The sequence below is a fragment of the Crocuta crocuta genome, unplaced genomic scaffold (genome assembly GCF_008692635.1).
Source record: "Crocuta crocuta isolate KB4526 unplaced genomic scaffold, BGI_CrCroc_1.0 scaffold367, whole genome shotgun sequence".
NCBI classification, from domain to species: domain Eukaryota; kingdom Metazoa; phylum Chordata; class Mammalia; order Carnivora; family Hyaenidae; genus Crocuta; species Crocuta crocuta.
The window spans coordinates 2,305,526-2,327,788 of record NW_027527936.1 but is presented as its reverse complement, the minus strand read 5'-3'; the positions used below and the strand labels follow the sequence as shown (position 1 = coordinate 2,327,788).

Below are 22,263 nucleotides of genomic sequence, written 5' to 3'. Positions count from 1 at the left end.
CATACCAAAGTTTAAGAAATTAAAGTTTTGTGTGGATGGGATGGTCTTCTGTTAACAGTTTTAGGATTGAGATGCTGATGAACTGTGCACGTAATGGCTGGTGAGGGAACAAACCTCAGTTCCTGCCCTCCCACTTCTGCCTTTTAGAAGAGACTTACAGTGTGGACTTTAATTGTATCAGAACGTGGAATATAAAACTTTTAGCATCTCTTGACAGAATGTGAAGGAAGGGGAGAGGTATCCACGCTTTTAACCCAGAGCGTCAACTGGGAGGCATATCTTGGAGGGTTGAGGAATTGTGTGGTCTTCTCAACCATTTGTTCTCTTTTTCTGAAGTTCCTGGAACTTGAATTATTTTTGGAAATTTGAACTGATAGTTGGGTTGACAACTGTGCATATCTTTTGAGTATCAGCTTTGAATTTTATTCTTACCTGGTTTCATAGTTCATAGAGCAATCATTCTTTATTTCTGAGAGTCCTTTTTTTGTGTGTGTGAAGAACATATTGTCCATTTTACAGTGGAGGTTTATAGAAATAAAAGATTCCAATTACAGAAGTATGTTTTATACACAAAGCATGTGTTCTTGAATTTTGGACATATATTTTCTATTGTTTATCTTTTTATCTTCATTTTAAGCTAAAGTGTGTAAAAACTTCAACAACTTATATTTGTACTATAGTCCCATAAAATATCCAGTACCAGAGCCTTTTGGTTAGTACTGTTGATAATTATTTTGGCCTGAGCTGTGTGTTAGTTGTTAGTGTAGGAGAGAAACTACATAGAAAATTCTAGCTGTAAGCAGAGTACATATAATCAGGGAGACAGATGTTGTTTAACAACTACTCTAAAAGATAGTCTTCTTTCAAAACATTTATTGCTTTGACAGACTGATTATTTGTCATTTAGAGGTTTTCTTGGGAGTAAAGGGGTAGTAATATTTTTATTAGAACAGAGTTTATATTTTAAATGACGATTGGGTCATATCTAAGGAGATGCATAAGACAGTCAAATAGTGATGGTTCTGGATGTGATTTTTATATATTTTTCCTCAAAAAGTAAACATGACCCATAAATTGAAATTTTTAAAAGATTTTATTTTGTTTATTTTATTCTTATTTTTTTAAGTAATCTCTGCACCTAGTGTGGGGCTCAAACTCAGGACCCCAAGATCAGGAGTCACATGCTCTACCAACTGAGCCAGCTGGGCGCCCCTAAACTTTTAAAAAGATTTTAAAATATAGATGGTAGGGGTGCCTGGGTGGCTAAGTTAGTTGAGCATCCGACTTCGGCTCAGGTCATGATCTAATGGTTCGTGGGTTCGAGCCCCGCGTTGGGCTCTGTGTTGACAGCCAGCTCAGAGCCTGGAGCCTGCTTCAGATTCTGTGTCTCCCTCTCTCTCTGACCCTCCCCTGCTCATGCTGTCTCTCTCTCAGAAATAAATAAAACATTAAAAAAAAAAGAGAGAGATGGTAAATATGTTGACATCCCTCAAAGTTTCTTATTAAATTTCTGAAATTTGTCATTTTTTTCTTTGTGTAAACATCAGATTTCTGTGTGAAAAATCAAAATGTTTCACACATTTTTGAAGAGAGATGAACTTTTAGTGGAACAGAATTGGCTTTCTAAACTGCTGAAGAGAAAGGATTTTTAAAAATGCAAGTAACAATATCTTTATGTTCTAAATGAAAAATGAAGCATGATCATTATCTCCAGACTACCTCCCTGTCCCTTCTATTTACTTGAATATAAGCCCATGTTCTGTCTTGATCATTACAGTGTTCCTTTCTTCTTTTCCTAATCCTTGAGCATAAATGTCTCTCGTTTTCCTTTTTCTTATTTCTTTCATCTTCTTACCACTTTTATCATAAAATAGACCTGCACACCTTAAAAATATTTTGAATGAAGTTTAGCATGGCGAAACGAATGGGCTCTTTTACAAGGAGTCCTTTATTTCTCTTTTGGCTCTATAGTTCGTTTGTTCTTGTGACTTGTGGCAAATTGTTAGACTTTTTTTGAGCTTCAGTATCCTCAGTTACAAAGTAAGAAGATAGAAATCTTGACAGCTGTTATGAACTGAATGTTTGTGTTCTTCCAAAATTCATATGTTTGAAACCCTAATTCCAGTGTGACGGTATTTGAAGGTGGTCCCTTTGGGCGGTAATTAAGTCAAAAGGACGAAGCCCTCATGAATGAGATTAGTGCCTTTACATGAATAGGCCAAAGAGCCAGCTAGCTAGCTGTCTGTACCATGTGGGAATACCCATGAGAATACCTGGGAGAGGGCTCTCTCCACAACCTGACCATGCTGGCACCATGATCTTAGGCTTTCTGCCTCTAGAACTGTGAGAAATACATTTCATTTGTTGATAAGCCATCCAGCTTTTCATTTGTTAGAGCAATCTGTGCTAAGACAGCATTGTAATAATAATAGATAATTGTATTAAGTTTATGTACCAGATGCTTTTTAAAGACCTTTATGTATATTAGCTCATGTAGTGTTTAGAGTAACTCCAAATAATGAAACTGATAGGTATAGATGTTAAGTTGTTGAAGGGTACTAAGATCAATGGGTACCAAGGCCAGGATTATGAACCAAGGTTGTCTGCCTTTAGAGTCCATGCTGTTTACAACTGTCCTGTCCTACCACTAGTATTTACTGTGCCGAAGATCACATTACTGAATCAAATTTCTTTTTATATGTACATATCTTGTGAGCTAATGGTCCTTGATTTTAAAAGAGAACCCGCAGCACTGGGTGTTGTATGGAAACCAACTTGACAATGAACTATAAAAGAAAATAAAAGAACCCACACATTTAGCTTACCTATATAATCTATATACACTCACAGACACACATGATTAGGGGCATAAATTTGATTATAAATGACAGAACGGGTACTAATGAGTTCATCTGTTAGACCAAGCAAGGATAGCTAAAGTAACTCAGTATAGGTAATACTGCCCTGAGAAAGTCTTTGGGAAGAGGAGTGAAGCTTGGCATAGAATTTTTTTTAATAGAAATAGTTGTTCTACTTGGAGAAAACAGTGTGCATGATTGACTGGCAAGTAAGAAGTGTAGGTGAGCATAATTGAAAACTCTTTTAAATAGTGAAGAATTTAGAGTATGGACATTTAGATGAGGTATAGAAAGCCTAGAGCCTTGGGATCAATGAAGTTACTTTGATTTGGTAACCTGTGATGTTCAGAAAGGAATCAGTTAAGAAAGATACTTGTTCTTGGGGAGCACCTGGGTGGCTCAGTCAGTTAAGCATCTGACTTTGGCTCAGGTCATGATCTCACTGTCTGTAAGTTTGAGCCCTGTGTCCGTCTCTGTGCTGACAGCTCAGAGCCTGGGGCCTGCTTCCAATTCTTTGTCTCCCTCTCTCTCTGCCCCTCCTCTCTCTCTCTCTCTCTCAAAAGTAAACATGAAAAAGTTAGAAAAAATCTAAAAAGGAAAGATTCTTGCTCTTTATAAAAATACTCCTTGCAAAAAGAAGATGCTGTAGCAAAGGAAAGTAATTTTCACTCTACCTTTCTAGCTTCTTGGCTCAGAACCCCCCCCCCCAGGAATAAATAGATTAATACAAGAAAAACAAATATAATTACATACATATATATGAAAGTTCCACAAAAATATGATGCTCAAAGACATTTGAGGCTTTTATACATACCATCCTGAGCCAAGAAAAGGTGTGTGGATCTAGGGCTTAAGACGTTGGTTGAATCCAGTCTGGGAAATCCTTTAAATAAACTCTTTTGTCTCTTCAAGGTGTATATGGGCACAACTCTTAAATTAGTAGATTAAAGGTACATCTTTTGGAGTATATTGTTTCTTGTAATTAAAAGAGACTCTTCCTGGTCACTGGTTAGTATTTGCCTAAGTGCCTCATTCAGGGTTTTAAAATAAGTGGACAAAATGTACTGTTAGAAAAGTTGTTGAAATGATTGTATGTAACTGTTGCTTATGGATAGTGAAGTGTTTTTGTTGTATGCTTGGCACAAGTAAGGTGCTTTGAAAGAATAATAAGTGGGAAATAATGCCCCTGTTAGGAATGTAAAATTTCTGAACATTTCAAAGCTGCGAAGGACGATGGGGTGCTGCTGGTGGTAGGAAATGGAAATTCTAAATAAACAACAACAACAAAAACCCTTCAGACTGTGTTATATTTTAGCTTCATTTAATTATTCAAAGTTCTTCTGTTTAAGAACAGAGTAAAATTAATGAGCAGAATCAAGTCATGTTTCAAAGTCATGAAGTGTCACTTTTATTAAATCTAAGATTTAGGAGAAGAAGAACTTAACCAGGAAGTTAGTAGACCCAGCTTAAAGTTATTGCACTATAACTTAGATGTTTAATTTTCTGGGCATGGTTTCTTTAAATATAAGTGAATTATCAGCTCTGTAGGCCCAGGAAATCCCTGAAGTGCAAAGACTCAGAAGTAGAAACATACCTGGCATCTTGAGAAACAGCAGGGAGGTCACCGCGGCTGTGTGTGAGGAGGGAAGAGTACTGGGACTTGACATCAGAGAAGTAAATGGTGGGAGCAGGAAGAAGATTGTGTAGGGCTTGTGTGCCTTTATAAAGACTTTGGTTTTACTCTGAGTGAGGTGTGGAGAACCATTGGAAGACTATAAGCAAAGTAGTGAAATAATGTGGCTTACCTTTTTTTTTGTTTTGTTTTGTTTTTGTTTTTATTTCTGAGAGAGAGGCAACATGCGCAGGGGAGGGTCAGAGAGAGGGAGATACAGAATCTGAAACAGGCTCCAGGCTCTGAGCTGGCTGTCAGCACTGAGCCTGATGCGGGGCTCGAACCCACGAACCGTGAGATCATGACCTAAGCCGAAGTTGGACGCTTAACCAACTGAGCCACCCAGGCACGCCTTACCTCACTTTTCTTTAGATTTTGCAAATAAAGGCTGATTTCATNCTTTTTTTTTTTTTTTTTAAATAAGTAATAGGAATTTATTTAACTATTTTGGAAATAAAACCTTCCAAATAATGCCTGAAGCCCAAAAGATACATAAAATTAGCCCAAAATATTTTAAAATAATAGATTTGAAGATCATTTCTAGCTTTTTCCTCATAACGTGAATGCTTTCAGCAGGACAGTAAATTACAAATCATATCAAATTATGTTAAGGCAGATGATCCATCTGGTTGCATTTGTAACTACTTCTAGGGAAGGAATCTTGTTGGAGCTATTCCTCCCAGCTGTTTGGTCAGTTGGTCTGGGAAAGGGCAGTTCTGGAGTCAGCAGGTGGGGAGTTGGGCCTTTCCTGTCTTGTCACTGCTCGTTCTGTGGCCCCCTTATTGTCTCTGCCCAAGACAGCCAGGATGTTGGCTGTGATGAACCAGCTCACGTGCCACACAACGTCATTGAACTTGTGCAGCAGCTTGGGTGACCACATTGCTTGAGACATCATCCCAGGTCCAGATGAACACACAACCATCCTGGGAACAGCTGGCAGTGGTGCTCGTGGGCAGGCCAATGGAGGGGTCCCAGGCCACATCTTGAACCCAATCACTGTGCACTTCTAGCCTCTGTTCCTCCTTCCACTGGCCATCCTCCTCCTCCTTCCATAGCTTGATGAGTTTGTCATAGCCGCCTAACGCAGACTTCTTGATGTAGTTGGCTTCTGCCTGGATGACTGGTCTGTGAGGCTTCCAGGTACAACAGCAAGGGCCCAGCTGATGGCATTGTAGCCAGTAATGTGAGCATTGTTGAGCTTCACTTCCCACTGGCCCTCTCTGGTGAATGTCAACAGGGAGATGGCCCCATCCGAGCCTCCACAGGCCAGGATTAGGCCATAGTCTTGGGGGATCCAGTACACAGTTTACTGAGGAGTCATGTCCTGGGTGGTTGTGTGTCTTCTCTGAGGTGCCAGTCTCCTCTTCCCAGATACTGACTTTCCGGTCATAGGAGCAGGATGCCAGGATGTATGGAGTGTGTCTGGGCCACTTGCCATACGGGACCCTTGTAACCGCTGAGGTCAGTGATGCGAATTTGCCCTATGTTTCGCACACCGACGATTTTGACAGACCTGTCTGATGAGCAGGTTGCCAGGCGGGTGTTTTAGTAGTCCATCTGGGCATTGTGAATCATGTCCTCGTGGGAGGTGTCCACAGTGTTAATTACTGGTACCATGACTGCGATGGTGGGCAGCTCCCAGTCTCGGATGTGGCAGCTCCTGGTGACGCCCCAAACCTGTGACTTACATGTTAATAGGAACGCTGTAGCTGCTGTGTCGTGTATAAATTGTGAGAGAACAGCACTAGAAGTAGGCAAATCAGGAGGAAGTTGCTGTGATGGTTTTGCTTGAATCTTCTTTTTTTTTAAATTTTTTGTCTTTATTTTATTTTGAGAGACAGAGACAGAGAGTGAGTGGGAGAGGGGCAGAGAGAGAAGGAGACACAGAATCTGAAACAGGCTCCAGGCTCTGAGCTGTCAGCACAGAGCCTGATGTGGGGCTTGAACCCACAGACTGTGAGATCATGACCTGAGCTGAAGTTGGACACTTAACCAACTGAGCCACCCAGGCGCCCCTTGCTTGAATCTTCTAATGCATTGTTGTGGAAATTATTTGAAGGAGTAAATGCCAGATAGAAGTACATAAACTCATTGCCTTAAGTGTGTTGGACTCTGCGAAAAAACACATACTCTGCGATTAGCCAGCTTTTATTGAAACAAAGATGGGGGAATACACATGACTTTGTCTTGAAGTTGTGTGTTAACAGTTCAAAGGTGATTACAGGTTTAATCAGGGAGATAACTGAAAGGTAGATGGGTAAATAGAAAAGAGGACATTCTTCTAGGCAGGATACTCTGCATTTGCTGCATATCTCAGATTGTTGTCATTGTGTTCTTATTTTGTGACGCAGTTTCAGTCACTTTTATATGGACTGGTTTTGTTGATTCACATATCCCCCTTTTGTGCTTATGTGAGTTCGAATAAGGACAGATTCATTTAAAGGTAGAAGTGAGCAGAGGAAGGAATGCAATCTACATGCCTACTCTTAGAACTCTTAGAACTGAAAAAACATTAATTTCAAGGGGGCAAACATGTACTGAGTATACATTATGTGGGAGGAGCTACCTGCTGCCTCCAAGAAATAGGTGTGAATAGAATTCCCTGGGAGTTTTAAGGTCAGAGAAATCCTATCCAGTTAGAGATTGTAGACCAGGAAGTGTTATGAAGGGTCATTTGGATGAATGGGTAGGATTTGACAATTCGTCAAATAAAGTTTACAGTTTGAGAGTTCTCACATGTGGAATTGTCACCAGTATCAAGTGAACATTGCAGTCACCCCCAAAAGTTTCCTCCTGCCCCTTTGGAATTTATGCCTTCCCCGTTTTCATCCTCAGGCAGCCCTGATCTAGAGGGAATTGATATCTTAATGATATTAATTATTGCAAGTCATGAAAATGGTGTCTCTCTCCATCCATTAGGTCTCCAGTTTCTATCAGGAATGTTTTTTAGTGTTCAGTGTAGGGAACTTTGATATTTTTGGTTAGATTTAATACTGAATATTTTGTTTTTGGAGGCCGTATATTTTAAAATCAGTTTTCCAATTGCTTGCTGCTAGTATACAAAAGTGTAATTTTTATATATTAACCTTGCATCTTGTAATCATGTTATCAGTAATAGTTTTAGAGTGCCTTGGGATTTTCTATATAAACAATTATGTGATCTACGAATAGCTTTTCCTGTCCCTCTCCCTCTTGCTCTTCTGTCCCTTCCCACCTTATTATAGTGACTAGAATCTCCAATACAGTGTTGAATAGAAGTGATGAAAGTGGGCATCCTTCCCTTAATTCCATTTTTAGGGGGAAAGTATTCACTATTTCACCCCTAAGTATGACATAGGCTGTAGGGCTTTTGTAGATACCCTTTATCAGATTGAGGGGGTTCTTTCTTAAGTCTAGTTTGCTGAGAGTTTTTTTTTTTTTTTTATCATAAATGGGTGTAGAATTTCATGAAATGCCTGTTCTATACCTATTGAAATGATCATGTGGTTTTTCTTTATTCTGGTAGCATGTCGAATTACATTGGTTGTATTTTAAATGTTAAACCTTGCGTTCTTTGGATAAACCCTACTAAGTCATGATAAACTGTTAATCCTTTCATATGTTACTGAATTCAGTTTGCTGTATTTATTGTTAAGGATTTTTGCATCTATGTTCATGAAGGATATGGATTTATAACTTTCTTCTTTTGCAGTGTCTGTCAGGTTTTGGTGTTAGAGTTGTGTTGGCCTTGTATTGGTAGTATTCTTTCCTCTATTTTCTGAAAAAGTTTCTGTAGATGGGTATATCTTCCTTGAATGTTTGAGAAAATGCTTTAAAAAAAATATTTTTTAATGTTTTATTTATTTCTGAGAGAGAGAGAGAGAGAGAGAGACAGCGTGAGCAGGGGAGAGTCAGAGGGAGAGGGAGATACAGAATCTGAAACAGGCTCCAGGCTCTGAGTTGGCTGTCAGCACAGAGCCCGACGCGGGGCTTGAACCCACAAACCGCGAGATCATGACCTGAGCTGAAATCAGATGCTTAACTGACTGAGCCACCCAGGTGCCCTGAGAAAATTCTTAGTGAAACCATCTGGCCCTGTAGTCTTTTTTTGTGGGGAGGTTTTTGATACTTAGTTTATTTGATATGGGACTATTCAAATTTTCTATTTTTTTCAACATAAAGTGGAACCTTTATTGTCTGTATAATTACAGGTTTAACTTAGCCTAAATTGTTTACTCTTCTGCAGTTTTATAGATTATACTATTTCCATTAGGCATCTCAAAAATCAAGAAAGAAGAAAGATAATTCATAGCATTATTATCCTCTGATAAATTCCAAAAAGTAATCCAGGTAGTATCATGAAAAACTTTTACACTTGTTTTAATGGTCTCATTGTATGAAGAGGAATATAATAATGACACTTGGAAAGTAGAGCATATTTGGGGGGAAAAACCAACCTACATATAAAGGCTGTGCTATGAAAATGCACTCCATTCTTTTTTTTTCCCCATCATGAATACCTAGAGGTTTATTATACTTCTCTTTCTTTCTCTCTCTCTCTCTCTCTCTTTTAATTCTCAGGTTAGTTATTATACAGTATAGTCTTGGCTTCAGGAATAGAACCCAGTGATTCATCACTTACATATAACACCCAGTGTTCACCCCAACAGGTGCCCTCCTTAATGCCCATCACCCATTTAACCCACCCCCTCTTGTAATATAGGAGTATAAAACCATAGGTTTACCTCTCAGCACTGTATCTCACAAATTTTGGTATGTTGCATCTTTTTTATCATTTAGTTCAAAGTATTTTTAAAAATTCTCTGGTGAGTCTTATCTGACCCATGGATTACTTATAAATGTGTTCATTTCCAAATATTCCAAATGTTGGGTTTTCTGGATATCTTATTATTTTAGAATATGAATTTTTTCTTTTCAGTCTTTTGCATATTTATTCAGATGTATTTTGTGGCTCAATATGTCCTGTACCTTAGCAAATATCTGTGTGCACTTGAAAAGGGTATGTATTATACAGTTTGGTATAGTGTTCTCCAGTATGTATTAGATCAAAGCATTTGCTAATGAATCCCAGTGTTCTTTTCCTACTGATTTTTTTTTTTTTAATGTTTTTTATTTATTTCTAGGAGAGAGAGAGACAGCGTGAGCAGGGGAGGGTCAGAGAGAGAGGGAGTCACAGACTCTGAAATAGGCTCCAGGCTCTGAGCTGGCAGTCAGCACAGAGCCCGACGCGGGGCTTGAACCCACGAACCGCGAGATCATGACCTAAGCCAAAGTCGGATGCTTAACCGACTCAGCCACCCGGGCGCCCCTTCCTACTGATTTTTAATTGTCAGTTTTTTGCTTCATATATTTTGAAGCTGTGTTACCAATCACATTTACATTTATAATTGTTATATCTTCAGTTATTCTTTTATTAAAGTTTTTAAAATGTCTGGTATACTCTATCTTAAACTCTGTTTTATCTGATATTAATATAGCTGTTTCACACTTATGCCTGCTGTTTGCAGTGCATATATTTTTCCATGTATTACTTTCCTCGGTGTCTATATAAAATTGTGACTTTTAAAGGCTGCAGTTAGCTAAGTCTTTTTTAGTATCTCTGATGATCTTTTTATTGGAGGGTTTCGATTATTAACATTAATGTAATTACTGATATTGTTAGTTTAGGTCTACATTTTTTTTCTGTTTGATCTCTGTTTTTAGTTCCTTTCTTCCCCACTTTCCTGCCTTCTTTTAGATTACTTAGCTATATTTAGTATTCTATTTTAATTTACCTATACCTTTTTGGATATTTCAGTACATTTTTGGGGATTTTGGTATACATTCCTAACCTTTTGCAGTCTACTCAGAATTAGTATTTTACTATTTCATGTAAGATGCAGAAATTTCCAACCATATGGGCCCCTTTTGCCCCTTTCCTCATCATTTTTCCTAATTGTAATTTGTATGACATCTGCATGTATTGGAAGTCTTGCAAGACAGTGTTTTAAGTTGGGCCTTAAATAATCATATGTGATTTTGGAAACCTAACAGGAAAACAGTAGTCATTTATATTTTACTCAGATGTTTGCCATTTCTTTTGTTTTAGTTAGTTCATCCCTCAAGGCCCAAGTTTCCCTGTGTTATAATTTGTCTTCATCTTAATGAACTTTCTTATATTGCAGTCTCCTGGCAACAGATTCTCTTAGTTTTTCTTTCTCTGAAAAGGTCTTTCTTTTGCCTTCATTCCTAAAAAATACTTTCATTAGATATACAGTCTAGTTTGAATATTTTTTTCTTTCAGTACTTTAAACATGTTTACTGTCTAATGACCTCCATCATTTTTATGAGAAATCCAGTCATTTCCAATCAGTGTTCTGTGTGTGGATGCCATTTTTCTTTAGCTGCTTTCTATCTTTGTTTTTCTTTTTAGAAAAAAATTTTTTTTTATGTTTTATTTATTTCTGAGACAGAGAGACAGCATGAGCAGGGCAGGGTCAGAGAGAGAGGGAGATACGGAATTTGAAACAGGCTCCGGGCTCTGAGCTAGGTGTCAGCACAGAGCCTGACATGGGGCTCGAACCCATGAATGTGAGATCATGACCTGAGCCGAATTCGGACGCTCAACCGACTGAGCCACCCAGGCCCCCTATCTTTTTCAACAGTTCAATTATGATGTATCCAAGTGGGATTTTTTTTTGTTTAAATTGACACTGATAGAGGTTCACTATGAGGTTCTCAAATCTGTATATTGTCTTTGAATAAATTTCTGATGTTTTCAGTTATCAGTTCTTCCATATTTTTTCTGCTATTTTTTTTCTCTCCTGGAATTCTTGTGACACATGTTAGATCATTTGAGATTATCCCATAGCTTTTTGATGCTCTGATGATTCTTCTTTATTTTTAATCTTTTTGTTCTTTAAGATTGGGTAATATTTGTTGATCTGCCTTTGAGTTCATTGATTCTTTACTGTTTTATCTCCATTCTAATAATAAGTCTATCCATTGACTTTTAAAATCTAGATAATGTAGTTTTCATTTGTAAATTTCTATTTTGTTCCTTTTTATATTTTTAATTTCTCCACTGAGATCTCCTTATTTATATTTTCATTCATGTGTGCTTTGTTTTTGCTTTTACTTTATCTCGTTGAGCATAATTGTAATAGCAGCTTTAAAATCTTTGTCCCATAATTCCAGTATCTCCAGTCTTCTTGTTGTAGGCTTCTGTAGATTGTCTTTTCTCTTGAGAATGGGTTACTTTTTCTGTTGCTTGTATGTCTAGTAATTTTAATTTTTTTTTTTTGTTTAATGTTTTATTTATTTCTGAGAGAGAGACAGCATGAGCAAGGGAGGGTCAGAGAGAAAGGGAGACACAGAATCTGAAACAGGCTCCAGGCTCTGAGCTAGCTGTCAGCACAGAGCCCGACGCAGGGCTCGAACCCACAAACCATGAGATCATGACCTGAGCCAAAGTTGGATGCTTAACCGACTAAGCCATGTGCCCCTATATGTCTAGTAATTTTAGATTGTATCCTGGACACTGTGTTATGTTAATATAGACTCTGAGTTCTGTTATAATCTGTAGAATATTGCTATTTTTGTTTTAGCTGGTGGGTAACCGTGTTAGATTCAAACTATAAGTTCTTACTTCTGTGGACATAGTTCCAATTTTTAATTCTTTAAGTCTGTGCTTTATTGTAGTCTGCATTTGCATGGTCAGGGGTCAACCTTTTGTGAAGACTTTTGTGGTGTTTCATACATAGTATTTAGGGCACCTCTTTTAATTTTCTCTCCATGGGATTTGGTCCTCTCTCTGATAGCTGGCAGTGTTTACCTGGGCTCTCTTCCCTAGTTCCTCCTGACAGAAAGATAACATCAACCATTCATGTTCCACATCTACTGCCCAGCTTTGGGGCAAAGCTTCAAGAAAACAGAAAACTGAGGCTGGTGTCTCCAAGTTTTGACTTCTCTTTATATCTCTCTAATATATTTACTTTTCAGAATCCTCAGGTAGTTGTCATCCTGTGTCCCGGGCTTCCCTCCTCCATCTCTCAATTTGTAGTTGTTATCAGCAGAAGCTTGGTATGTGGGGAGATCACACCACCATTCTGGAAGTAGGATTTGAATGGATAGGATTTTGACAGGGAGTAAGAGGAAACTCCACAAAGGACCTTTCACAGGCTGACTGCTGTCTCCTAGATTAGACTCATTGATACTTTCTTGGTCCAGAATTTGAGTTTTGGCTGCAATAATAATAGTTATCAGGATACATTTGGGGATACCTAAATGACTAAATGACTGGCTTTACTAATCAGACAGTTTATTATCTATTAATAATGTAGAATCCATGAGCCTATCACTAAAAATATATACTATACTATTGAGCATATCAAAGCATGGAAAGAGAGTGTTTGTTTATTCTCTTGATTAAACCAGACTGAAGTATCCATGAAGAATATATAATTAAGAGTTTTAAATTTTACTATCTTATTTATTATAGCTGAAGCTATGAATCTGGCTTTGTAGGAAAATAGTATCTCATATCCAAGCTGTCTCTTTTCTCCTAATCACTATTAAATATCCTTCTGTATCAAAGATTCTCAGAATCAGTAGCAGATAAGTTCTAGTAGTCATCATAACAGCTAGCTCTTACCATGCATTTCAGGTACTGTACTGAAAGCTTTGCACAAATTATTTCATTAATGCTCTTAACAGATCTCTAAAGTGACATAATTCTCTTTTTTATACATGGATAAAAGAGAGCATAAAAGTTGAGTAATTTATATGCAGTCACACCACACAGACTTGCCTCTTCCTACCAGTGGGGAGAAGTGAGAATTATAGTCGAGATGGAGATGACTAAGTTGAGTTAGAGGAACATGAGATTTGCAGTGTTCCAAAGTAAATGTTAATTTAGGTATAGCTAAATTGGCTGGTACCAAAATTGAGGCATAGGCACAGTTGTCTTTGGTTCTTCCTCTTGTATTATTTTTTTCTTTTTAAAGAGAGCATGCACAAGTTGGAGAGAGGGGCAGAGAGAGAGAGAGAATCTTAAGCAGGCTCCACACTCAGTGTGGACCTGATACTGGGCTGGATCCCACAACCCTGGGATCATGACCCAGAAATCAAGAGTTGGATGCTCAACTGAGCCACCTAGGTGCCCCTTTCTACTTGTATTTCTAAAGCCCTTTGCCACTTTAACCTCATTCTCAATGTGTACCTGGCACCTAAGTGCTAGATACTATTTTCTGGGGGATGATTCTTGTCTTTTACTTTTTTCATTTCAATAAGCTGCCTATTCCCTACTTTCACAAGATATCTGATGAAATATTCATGATGAGGGAATAAGTGATAAATAGATTAATCTTAGAAATGTGTCTCCGTGAAATTGCTCTGTTTTTCATTTAGTGTGATCTTTTTAAAATGCGTGTTTAGTTGGGATCATGTGTAGCACAGTTGTTGTTTTTTTGTTTGTTTTTGGTTTTTTGGCCAGAAGAGGAATATACATAGAACTAGCATCATAGCCACAAATTGTTTATATCTTCCCTTTCTTTAATTTCCAGCATTGAAGTTGAACTCTCTTGAGTGCTCATCAAAGCCATAAACACCATCTCTGATGAAAGAAAGAGGATTTTTATATCCCAACTTCTAAATACAGAATTTTGACCCCTATGTTAGCTCTGTGAGCATTGTGTATGTTCTTCAGTGCTGTTCAGTTGCACTAACAGAGAAAAGAAGAAAAATAAAACAACTGAGAACCTTAAATCAGAGAGATTTATTTCTCTTTCAAGTAGAAGTTCAAGATAGATTGGACCAGATAGATAACCAGCTGTGTTCTACAAGTTCATTTAGATGTCCATGTTCCATCTAATCTTGTATTTTCAATGTTCCCAAGGCTATTACCCTCAGCTTTATGATTAAGCAAGATTACCACCACTGTGTCTGTGTCCCAGTCTGCAGTAGGAGGGAAATACAGTGAAAAACCAGCAAGTTTTTTTTCATAGACATGATCCAGAATTTGCACACATCATTCTTGCTCACATCTCCTTTACACATATTAGTTACATGGCCACATACACCTTAGTTACATGGCCACAGATGGTTACAAATGAGGCTGAAAAAGGTAGTATTTAGCTGGGCAGCCATAAGTCAGTAACTATAGAGTTTTATTATTAAAAGGAAGAAGGGGGATATGGATGTTTAAAGGACCATTAGTAGTCTCTGCTGCAGAAGTTTAGAATTTTTGCTAAACTATCCTATAGTCAATTGAGCTGATAAGAAGTAGCCATACTAATGAACTTTGTGCATATTAAAATTAGTAAAAGATTTAAGCAGGAATTTAAGTTCATGTTTTTAGAAACAAAGCACAAAACCGGATGTTAGAGATTTGATGAAATATCTTCAAATTGTGTTAAAGTTGCTGGATATATGAGCTAATAATTATTTATTTTGTTCTTGTATTTTAGGCCTCAACTCCATATAGCATAGATTCAGATTCTTTGGGAATGGAGTGTATTATTTCGGGAAGTGCCTCTCCAACTCTGGCAATCAACACTGTGACTAACAAAGTAATTCTGTTTTTTTAAACACTTTTGAAATGTGAATGAATAATACATTTAATTTGCCTTTATAATAATAATAATAATAATAATAATAATAATAATAGAGTTCTATATAACTGAGTTTACAGATGATATAAATTTGGCTATCCTACCCATGGCAGCTTGAAAGCTTGAATCCACAATGTTTTGAGGTATACACAAATTAGAAGAAAATATTCCTCTAAAGAAGTTGGAGGATGCTTATTGGGAAACTCTATACTAATTTAAATTCTTGACACTGCCAGTTCCACAGATAGAATTTTGAGCCCACATTTTATTGAATCAATTTGTTTAAAAAATCATTAATTACCCCTCTAAATATGTGATTGAAAAAGAAAAGATTGTCACATTCCCAGGGAGTCAACAGAACCCAGGAAAATGAATAATTGGACAAACTCATAGAGTTCATTGGAATGGTGGTCAACCTATTTCATAATATTCAAGTTAGGTCCATATCCAGAAGTATAGTATATCATAATATGCTGTCCTCTTCTCCTCGTCCCCTCCCCAATGCCCCCTCTCCCCTCGCTTCTCTTCTCAAGTTTCATGCCAGGTCAGATACCTAGTGGGATATACATGTCTCTTCATTACAAGGTAATTTCTCAAGGTCATATCTCAAAATCCTAAAAAGGCTCTGGGAGGTTTATGAAGTAACTCAGTTCTGTGCATGCATTTCCTCCCTTCCTAGACCACGAGCACCTTGAAGCCATAAATTTCTCGCACTCATGCTCATATTCTCCTTCAATCTAACTTCCAAATCTTGCTTTATCCTCTCCTCCTTTCTCCCTTGCTTTCACTTGTTCTTACTTTGTCTCTGTCTCTTCTACTTTATCATGCACACACGTAAACACATACATACACGCACACAAACACACACACATATACACACATAATACAGTGTACATAGGATCTCTTTATTTGTATAAAGATAATAAACCAATAGAAGACAGTTTATAATCTTAGTGACTGATCAGATTTATAATTTAGAAAGGAAACTGGCAGCTGAAGTGTATTGATTTTTTTCAAATAACCAGTCCATGGAATGATTCCATCACGATCACTTAGGAGAGGTAATTGTGGGTGCATATGTGTGAGTGTTTGGTGGTGCTGTTGGTAGTAATACCAAGGTTTTATTGCAGGCCCACCAGGTCACTTGTTTTACACTTACGGATAAGGTTCAGAAATCTGTACTTTAAGAAATCATCCCTTATGGTTCCTATCTAGACTTGAGAATTTCTGGTGAAGCAGAATGGGCTAGAGTCAGAAATATCCAGTACTGTTCTTTGTAGTAGTCCAAGTAGGAATTACTGAGGCTTAAACATAGGTAGTTGTGGCTGTTAGGAGATGATTAGGAAATAGTAATGCTAGGACTTCATGATGAAATAATATGGAGGTCAAAGGAGGTGGAATAGCTAGTATATATATAAATACCACCATCCCCACCACCAGTAAAAAACAGGGAGGAGGCATAAGAACAGAAAAGCCAGGCTTTCAGGGATGAAGATCCCAGGAAAAAGAGAAATACGTTGAGATCAGCCCTGCAAATGTTGCCCTGGGACAGTTCTCGGTTCTCAGTGCATGGCACACAAACTGGACATAAAACAGAAGGCTAAAGCAGTCATTGGGTTAGGGAGACAAAAACTGGAGTTTGGGGCTACTAAACAGCCAGGACTTGAGGACTAGATCCTAACGGATCTCAGAAGTGAGTTCACCTTCTTGCAAGTAATATCCACTTAAGGTATTTGCTAACTCCTAACTCATTCATGTACTTGGGCTCAGGCCTAGACAAATCAAGTGGATTTATCACTACTCAGAATTAAGCAGTCTCACAGAGAAGGAGGGAGCAAAAATTGTCATTCATGATCTTTAAGGAGGAGGGAGTCATAATAAAGGCTTTCAAGTTGATCCCTCAGAAGGGTTATGTTCCCTGAGGAAGAGCAAACCAAAATAAACCAGCTGCAAATGGTTATTGCGATGGTTGCTAATATTCTTCTACTTCAACAGAAAACTAAATCCTTTCTGTAAGAAGATAGCATCATACTGAGCTTTTGTAATTTTTTCATAAGATTTCACTTCAGGGGTGCCTAGGTGGCTCAGTTGGTTAAGCGTCCGACTTCGGCTCAGGTCATGATCTCCCGGTCCGTGGGTTCGAGCCCTGCGTGTGGCTCTGTGCTGACAGCTCAGAGCCTGGAGCCTGCTTCAGATTCTGTTTCCCTTTCTCTCTGACCCTCCTCCACTTGCTCTCTGTCTCTGTCTCTCAAAATAAAGACATTTAAAAAAAATTAAAAAAAAAGATTTCACTTTTAGTCAAAAATTTTAGACATTCCAGGAAACAGGATCAAATAATTAAGTGACAAGGGGGTGGGTAGGGAAAGACAACACAAACATATCTACAAGTGATCTAGATATGGGTTTTAAAATAACCGTGACTAATTCAAAATAGCCGAATTATAGAAAATTTATCCAAGAATTGGAATCTGTATGGAAGCATCAAGAAGAAACTCTAGAACTGAAAAATATAATAACTGAAATTAAGAATTTCATAGATGGGTTCAGCAGCACATTAGGCACAGCAGAGGAGAGAATAGTGAACTGGAAGAAATGTCCATAGAAATTTGATTGAAACACAAAGAAAAACAATAAAAATTCAGAAAAGCTTAAGGGATAAATGAGGTATGGGAGAAAAGGTCTAACAAAGTTCTTATTAGTGATCCAGAGGAAAGGAGAAAGGAATAAAGAAGAAACCATATTTAAAATATTTTTAAATGATAGACAACACAGTGCAGATTCAGGAACTTATGAGAACCCCAAGAAGGATTAATGAAAAGAAACCTTATTAGGCAAAGAAAATCAAGCTGCTAAAAAAACCAAGATTTAAAAAATATTAAAATCAGAGGCAAAACAGGCAACTTCAAAGGAACAAAAGTAAGCCAGACACTAACTTCTGAATAGAAATGATAAAAGCCCGGGGTGCCTGGGTGGCTCAGTTGTTTGAGCATCCAACTTTGGCTCAGGTCATGATCTCACAGTTCGTGAGTTCGAGCCCCGTGTCTGTCTCTGTGTTGACAGCTCAGAGCCTGGAGCCTGCTTCAGATCCTTTTTCTCTGTTCCTCCCCCATTCAAGCTGTGTCTCTGTCTCTCTCTCAGAAATAATAAACATTAAAAAAATAAAATACATGAGAATGAAATTTGTATCTTGCTAAAAGGAAATATCTACTAATGCAGAATTCTGTCTACAGTTAAAATTTCTGTGGAAAATGAAGGTTAAATAAATAGGTTTTACGAAAATAAAATTGGAATATGTTACTAATATATCAGTAGTAAACTATTAAAGGGAACTAACTTTTTAGATAGAAGGAAATTATCCTGTGCTGGAAAGAAGGGAGAACACTAAAAGAGTATGTCTGTTGATAAATCTTAATGTGTATTGGGTATTTAAAACAATAGCATTTCTGTTACATAACACAATGCCTTTGAGTCTAAAATACTATAGAGGTTAAAATACATGACAATACTAGGGCAAGGCAGGAAGAAATATAGTTGACCTTTGTGCAACATGGAATTTAGGGCCACCCCCATATCCTCTTATGCCCCCAAAACAATTGAAAATCCGTGGATAGCTTTTGACTTGAATAATAGCCTACTGTTGACTGGAAGCCTTACTGATACCATAAGTGGTTGATAAATATGTATTTTGTATGTTATATGCATTATATTCTATATTCTTACAATAAAGCTAGAGGAAAATGTTATTAAGAAAATCTTAAGGAAGAGAAAATATATTTTTACAGTACTGTATTGTATTTTTTAATTTTAATTTTTAAAGTTTATTTTGAAAGAAAGATTACAGAACATACATTTTTTAAGTGTACATGGAATATTTACCAAAATTGATCATGTAAATACTAATGAATGCTAGACCATAAAGGAAGTCTCAACAAAATTCAGAAGACTAGCACCATACATTGTATATTTTCCAGCACAGTGGAATTAAAGTAGAAATAATAGCAAATAGATAATCAGAAAATTACCCAAAGTTTGCAGATTAAGCAGCATAGTTGTAAATAACCCAGGATTAAGAAAGAATCATAATAGAAATTAGAAAGTACTTTGAATTGTCAAAAAAAATAGAAACAAAATATGAAAGCCTGTGGAATGAGGTTGAAGAATTAGCCTAAATGCATGTACTAGAATAGAAGAAAGATTGAATATTAATGATTTAAGCATCTAGATAAAAAAATAAATCTGAAGAAGATGAAGGTAATAAATAAGTCAGCAAGCAAAAAGTTGATTCTTTGTAAAGATTAATAGAGTTTCTAGCCCAAGTGGAATAACAATAACAAGGTTTACATTTACTTTGCTACCTGAAACAGTTGAAAAAATAGACAAAATATGTGAAACAATGGTTTTCAAGAGATTGGGCCATAGTACAGTGATCCTGAGAAATTGTGAACAAATAAGGCCAGCCCTACAATTGTTCTAGCTTACTGCCTGGAGAAAGCTTCCAAGGCACAGAGGTCTCCCTGAGTGGAGCAGCTGGATCTAGGAGATTATGAAATCTCCAAGGTGGCTAGAGTTCACAGGGCAGCATATCGGAGAAGAGAAAGCCGCACCGAGGGAGAATTCCAGTGATATACCAGGGGTCCCCTCGAGTCTTCAGCTGGGTACTTACCAATGCATGAGTAAGGAAGACAAGAGAAAGAACCACCTGAAAAGATTAGTGTGGACGATTAGTGATATTCCTATAGGGCCAGGCATAGAAACTTTCACATAGTGAAATGCTTCATAATTCACAGGTAAAGTACTCAGGATTTTGTTTTAATAGTGGAATAAAATTAGCCCTAGACTAAAATGCTGCTCTGGTCCTATCTATATTCCTTCAAAGCAAAATCCAAAAAGATTGAGCTGTTTTCAGATAATGCAATTTTTAAAATTTGAATTTTAATGTTTTTCAGGTATAATTCAGAGACCAATATAAAATTTCCCCTTTAAAGTTGATAATTCAGTAGTTTTTGGCATATTCACAGGTTGGGCAACTGTTAACCACCATCTAATTCCAGAACATTTTCATCACCCCAAAAAGAAAACCCTCTACTACTTAGCATTCATTCCCTATTCATCCATTTCCTGTAACTATTAATTTACTTTCTAACTTTATATGAATTTGCTTATTCTGGACATTTCATATAGATGGAATCCTATAATAAATATGTGACCTGTTAATGTGTGATTTCTTTCACAAACACATTCTCAAGGTTCAGACATGTTACAGCATGTATCCATACTTCATCCCTGTTGTCAAATAATTTAACTGTGTTCCAGAATAAAGCTCAAGAACATTTATAGGAATACAAAACTGTCCAGCACTTAACAATGTAAAGTTCTCAATGGTCTGGCATCCAATAAAAAATTACCAGGCTGGCAAAGAAGAAATAAAAAAACAACCCATAATGAGGTGAAAATTAATCAAAACTGACCCAGAAATAACACAGATGACAGAATTAGTAAAAAAGGACATAGACAGTTACTGTAAGCCAAGATACAGAAATAACCTCAGTGTCTCTCAGTGGATGAATGGGTAATGAAGCTGTGTGTGTGTGAGTGTGTGTGTGTGTGTGTACACAAAATGGGATATAATTTAGCCATGAAAAGCAATTTCTGCCATTTATGACAACATGGATAGACATTGAGGGCATTATACCAAATGAAACGTCAGGGAGAGAAAGACAAATACTGTTTGTCTAATGATAAATGTTATCATTTATATGTGGAATCTTAAAAGACCAAACTCCTAGAAACAAAGTAAAACAGTGGTTACTAGGTGGCTGTTAGATGGGGGAAATGGAAAAATGTTGGTCCAAAGGTACAAACTTTCAGTTATAAGATGATTGAGTCTGGAAGATCTCTTGTATAACATGGTGATTATTGTTAACAGTATTGTATTCATTGTGCATGAGAGTTGGCTAGATGAGTAAATCTTAAATATTCTCATCATAAAAAGGAAATGGTAATTATGTGAGGTGATGGAGGTGTTAGTGAATGCAAGAGTGGTATATATTTTAGAGTATAGAAGTGTATCAAATGAACACTTTGTATACCTTAAACTTATATGTTCTATCTCAATTAAAGCTGGAAAAAAACCCAGTTACTATAACTGTATTCCATGGAGGAGCTAAAGAATAGGTTGAACATATGTATAGACACATGGAAGATTTTTTTTTTTTTTAATACAAATCAGACTTCTTAGAGATAAAATTATGTCTGACTTGGAAAATACACTTGATGGAATTAACAGCAGATTAGACAGAAAGTTGATTGACCTTGAAGATACAGCAGTAAAAGTTGGGACAAAATGAAACACATGAAAAGACTAAAAAAAAAAAGTACATACATAGAATATTAGCAGTGGTAACAACTTAAAACAACCTAATATATGTGTAATTGAAGTTCCTAGTGGAACTCTGGATCTACAGAAAAGAATTAAGGACCAGGGATGGTAACAACATGGGTAAATATAAAGGTTTTTTTTTCTTTTTAATTTAAATCTCTTTAAAAGACAGTATACTGTTTAAAGCAAAGATAGCAAAAATAGGTTTTGGGTTTATAACATGTGGAAGTAAAATCCAGGTCAACAGTAGTACTCAGGCAGGTAGAGGAGAAACGGAAGTGTTAGGAAAGTAGTATTAAACTTTGAGTAAGTGGAATCAAAGCTATCATTCGTAGGTGACATGATTGTTTATATGGAAAATTCGAAAGAATCTACAGATAAACTCAGAACTATTAACAAGATCTTAATATCAGTGTTAGATTTTAGAAATCAATTATATTTCTCTATATGAGTCAGACAGGAAATAAAAAGATAATAACACTTAAGTTCGCATTCAGAAACATCAAATACCTAGGATTAAATGGAAGATGAATTCTACACAGAAAACTATTTAAAAAAAAAAAAGACCCAGAGAAAACAAAGGACATATAAATAAATGGATATATAATTTTCATTGAGAATATTATAAAGTCAGTTTTTCCTAAATTGATACATAGATTTAATATCAATCAAAAGTCCATGATGCTTTTTTGAGGGAAAGGGAAAGGAGTAGAAAATGACCAGCTGATCTTAAAATTAAAATGTAAATGGGAATCCAAATGGCAA

At 36.8% G+C, this 22,263-nt stretch overlaps 1 protein-coding gene and 1 pseudogene across 2 annotated transcripts in view; one reads left to right on the top strand and one right to left on the bottom strand.

Moving 5' to 3' along the window:
• Nucleotides 1-22,263, top strand: part of FOXJ3 (forkhead box J3) — a 138,501-nt gene that overhangs the window by 83,231 nt on the left and 33,007 nt on the right. The window contains exon 6 of one of the 2 annotated variants that reach the window (XM_077752009.1): nt 14,976-15,077. The exons of the other annotated variant lie outside the window; for it this stretch is intronic. Coding sequence (XP_077608135.1) covers nt 14,976-15,077 — 102 coding nt within the window. The remainder of the gene's footprint in view (nt 1-14,975; nt 15,078-22,263) is intronic. 2 annotated transcript variants of the gene reach the window in all.
• Nucleotides 5,222-6,150, bottom strand: LOC144221598 (protein SEC13 homolog pseudogene; annotated as a pseudogene).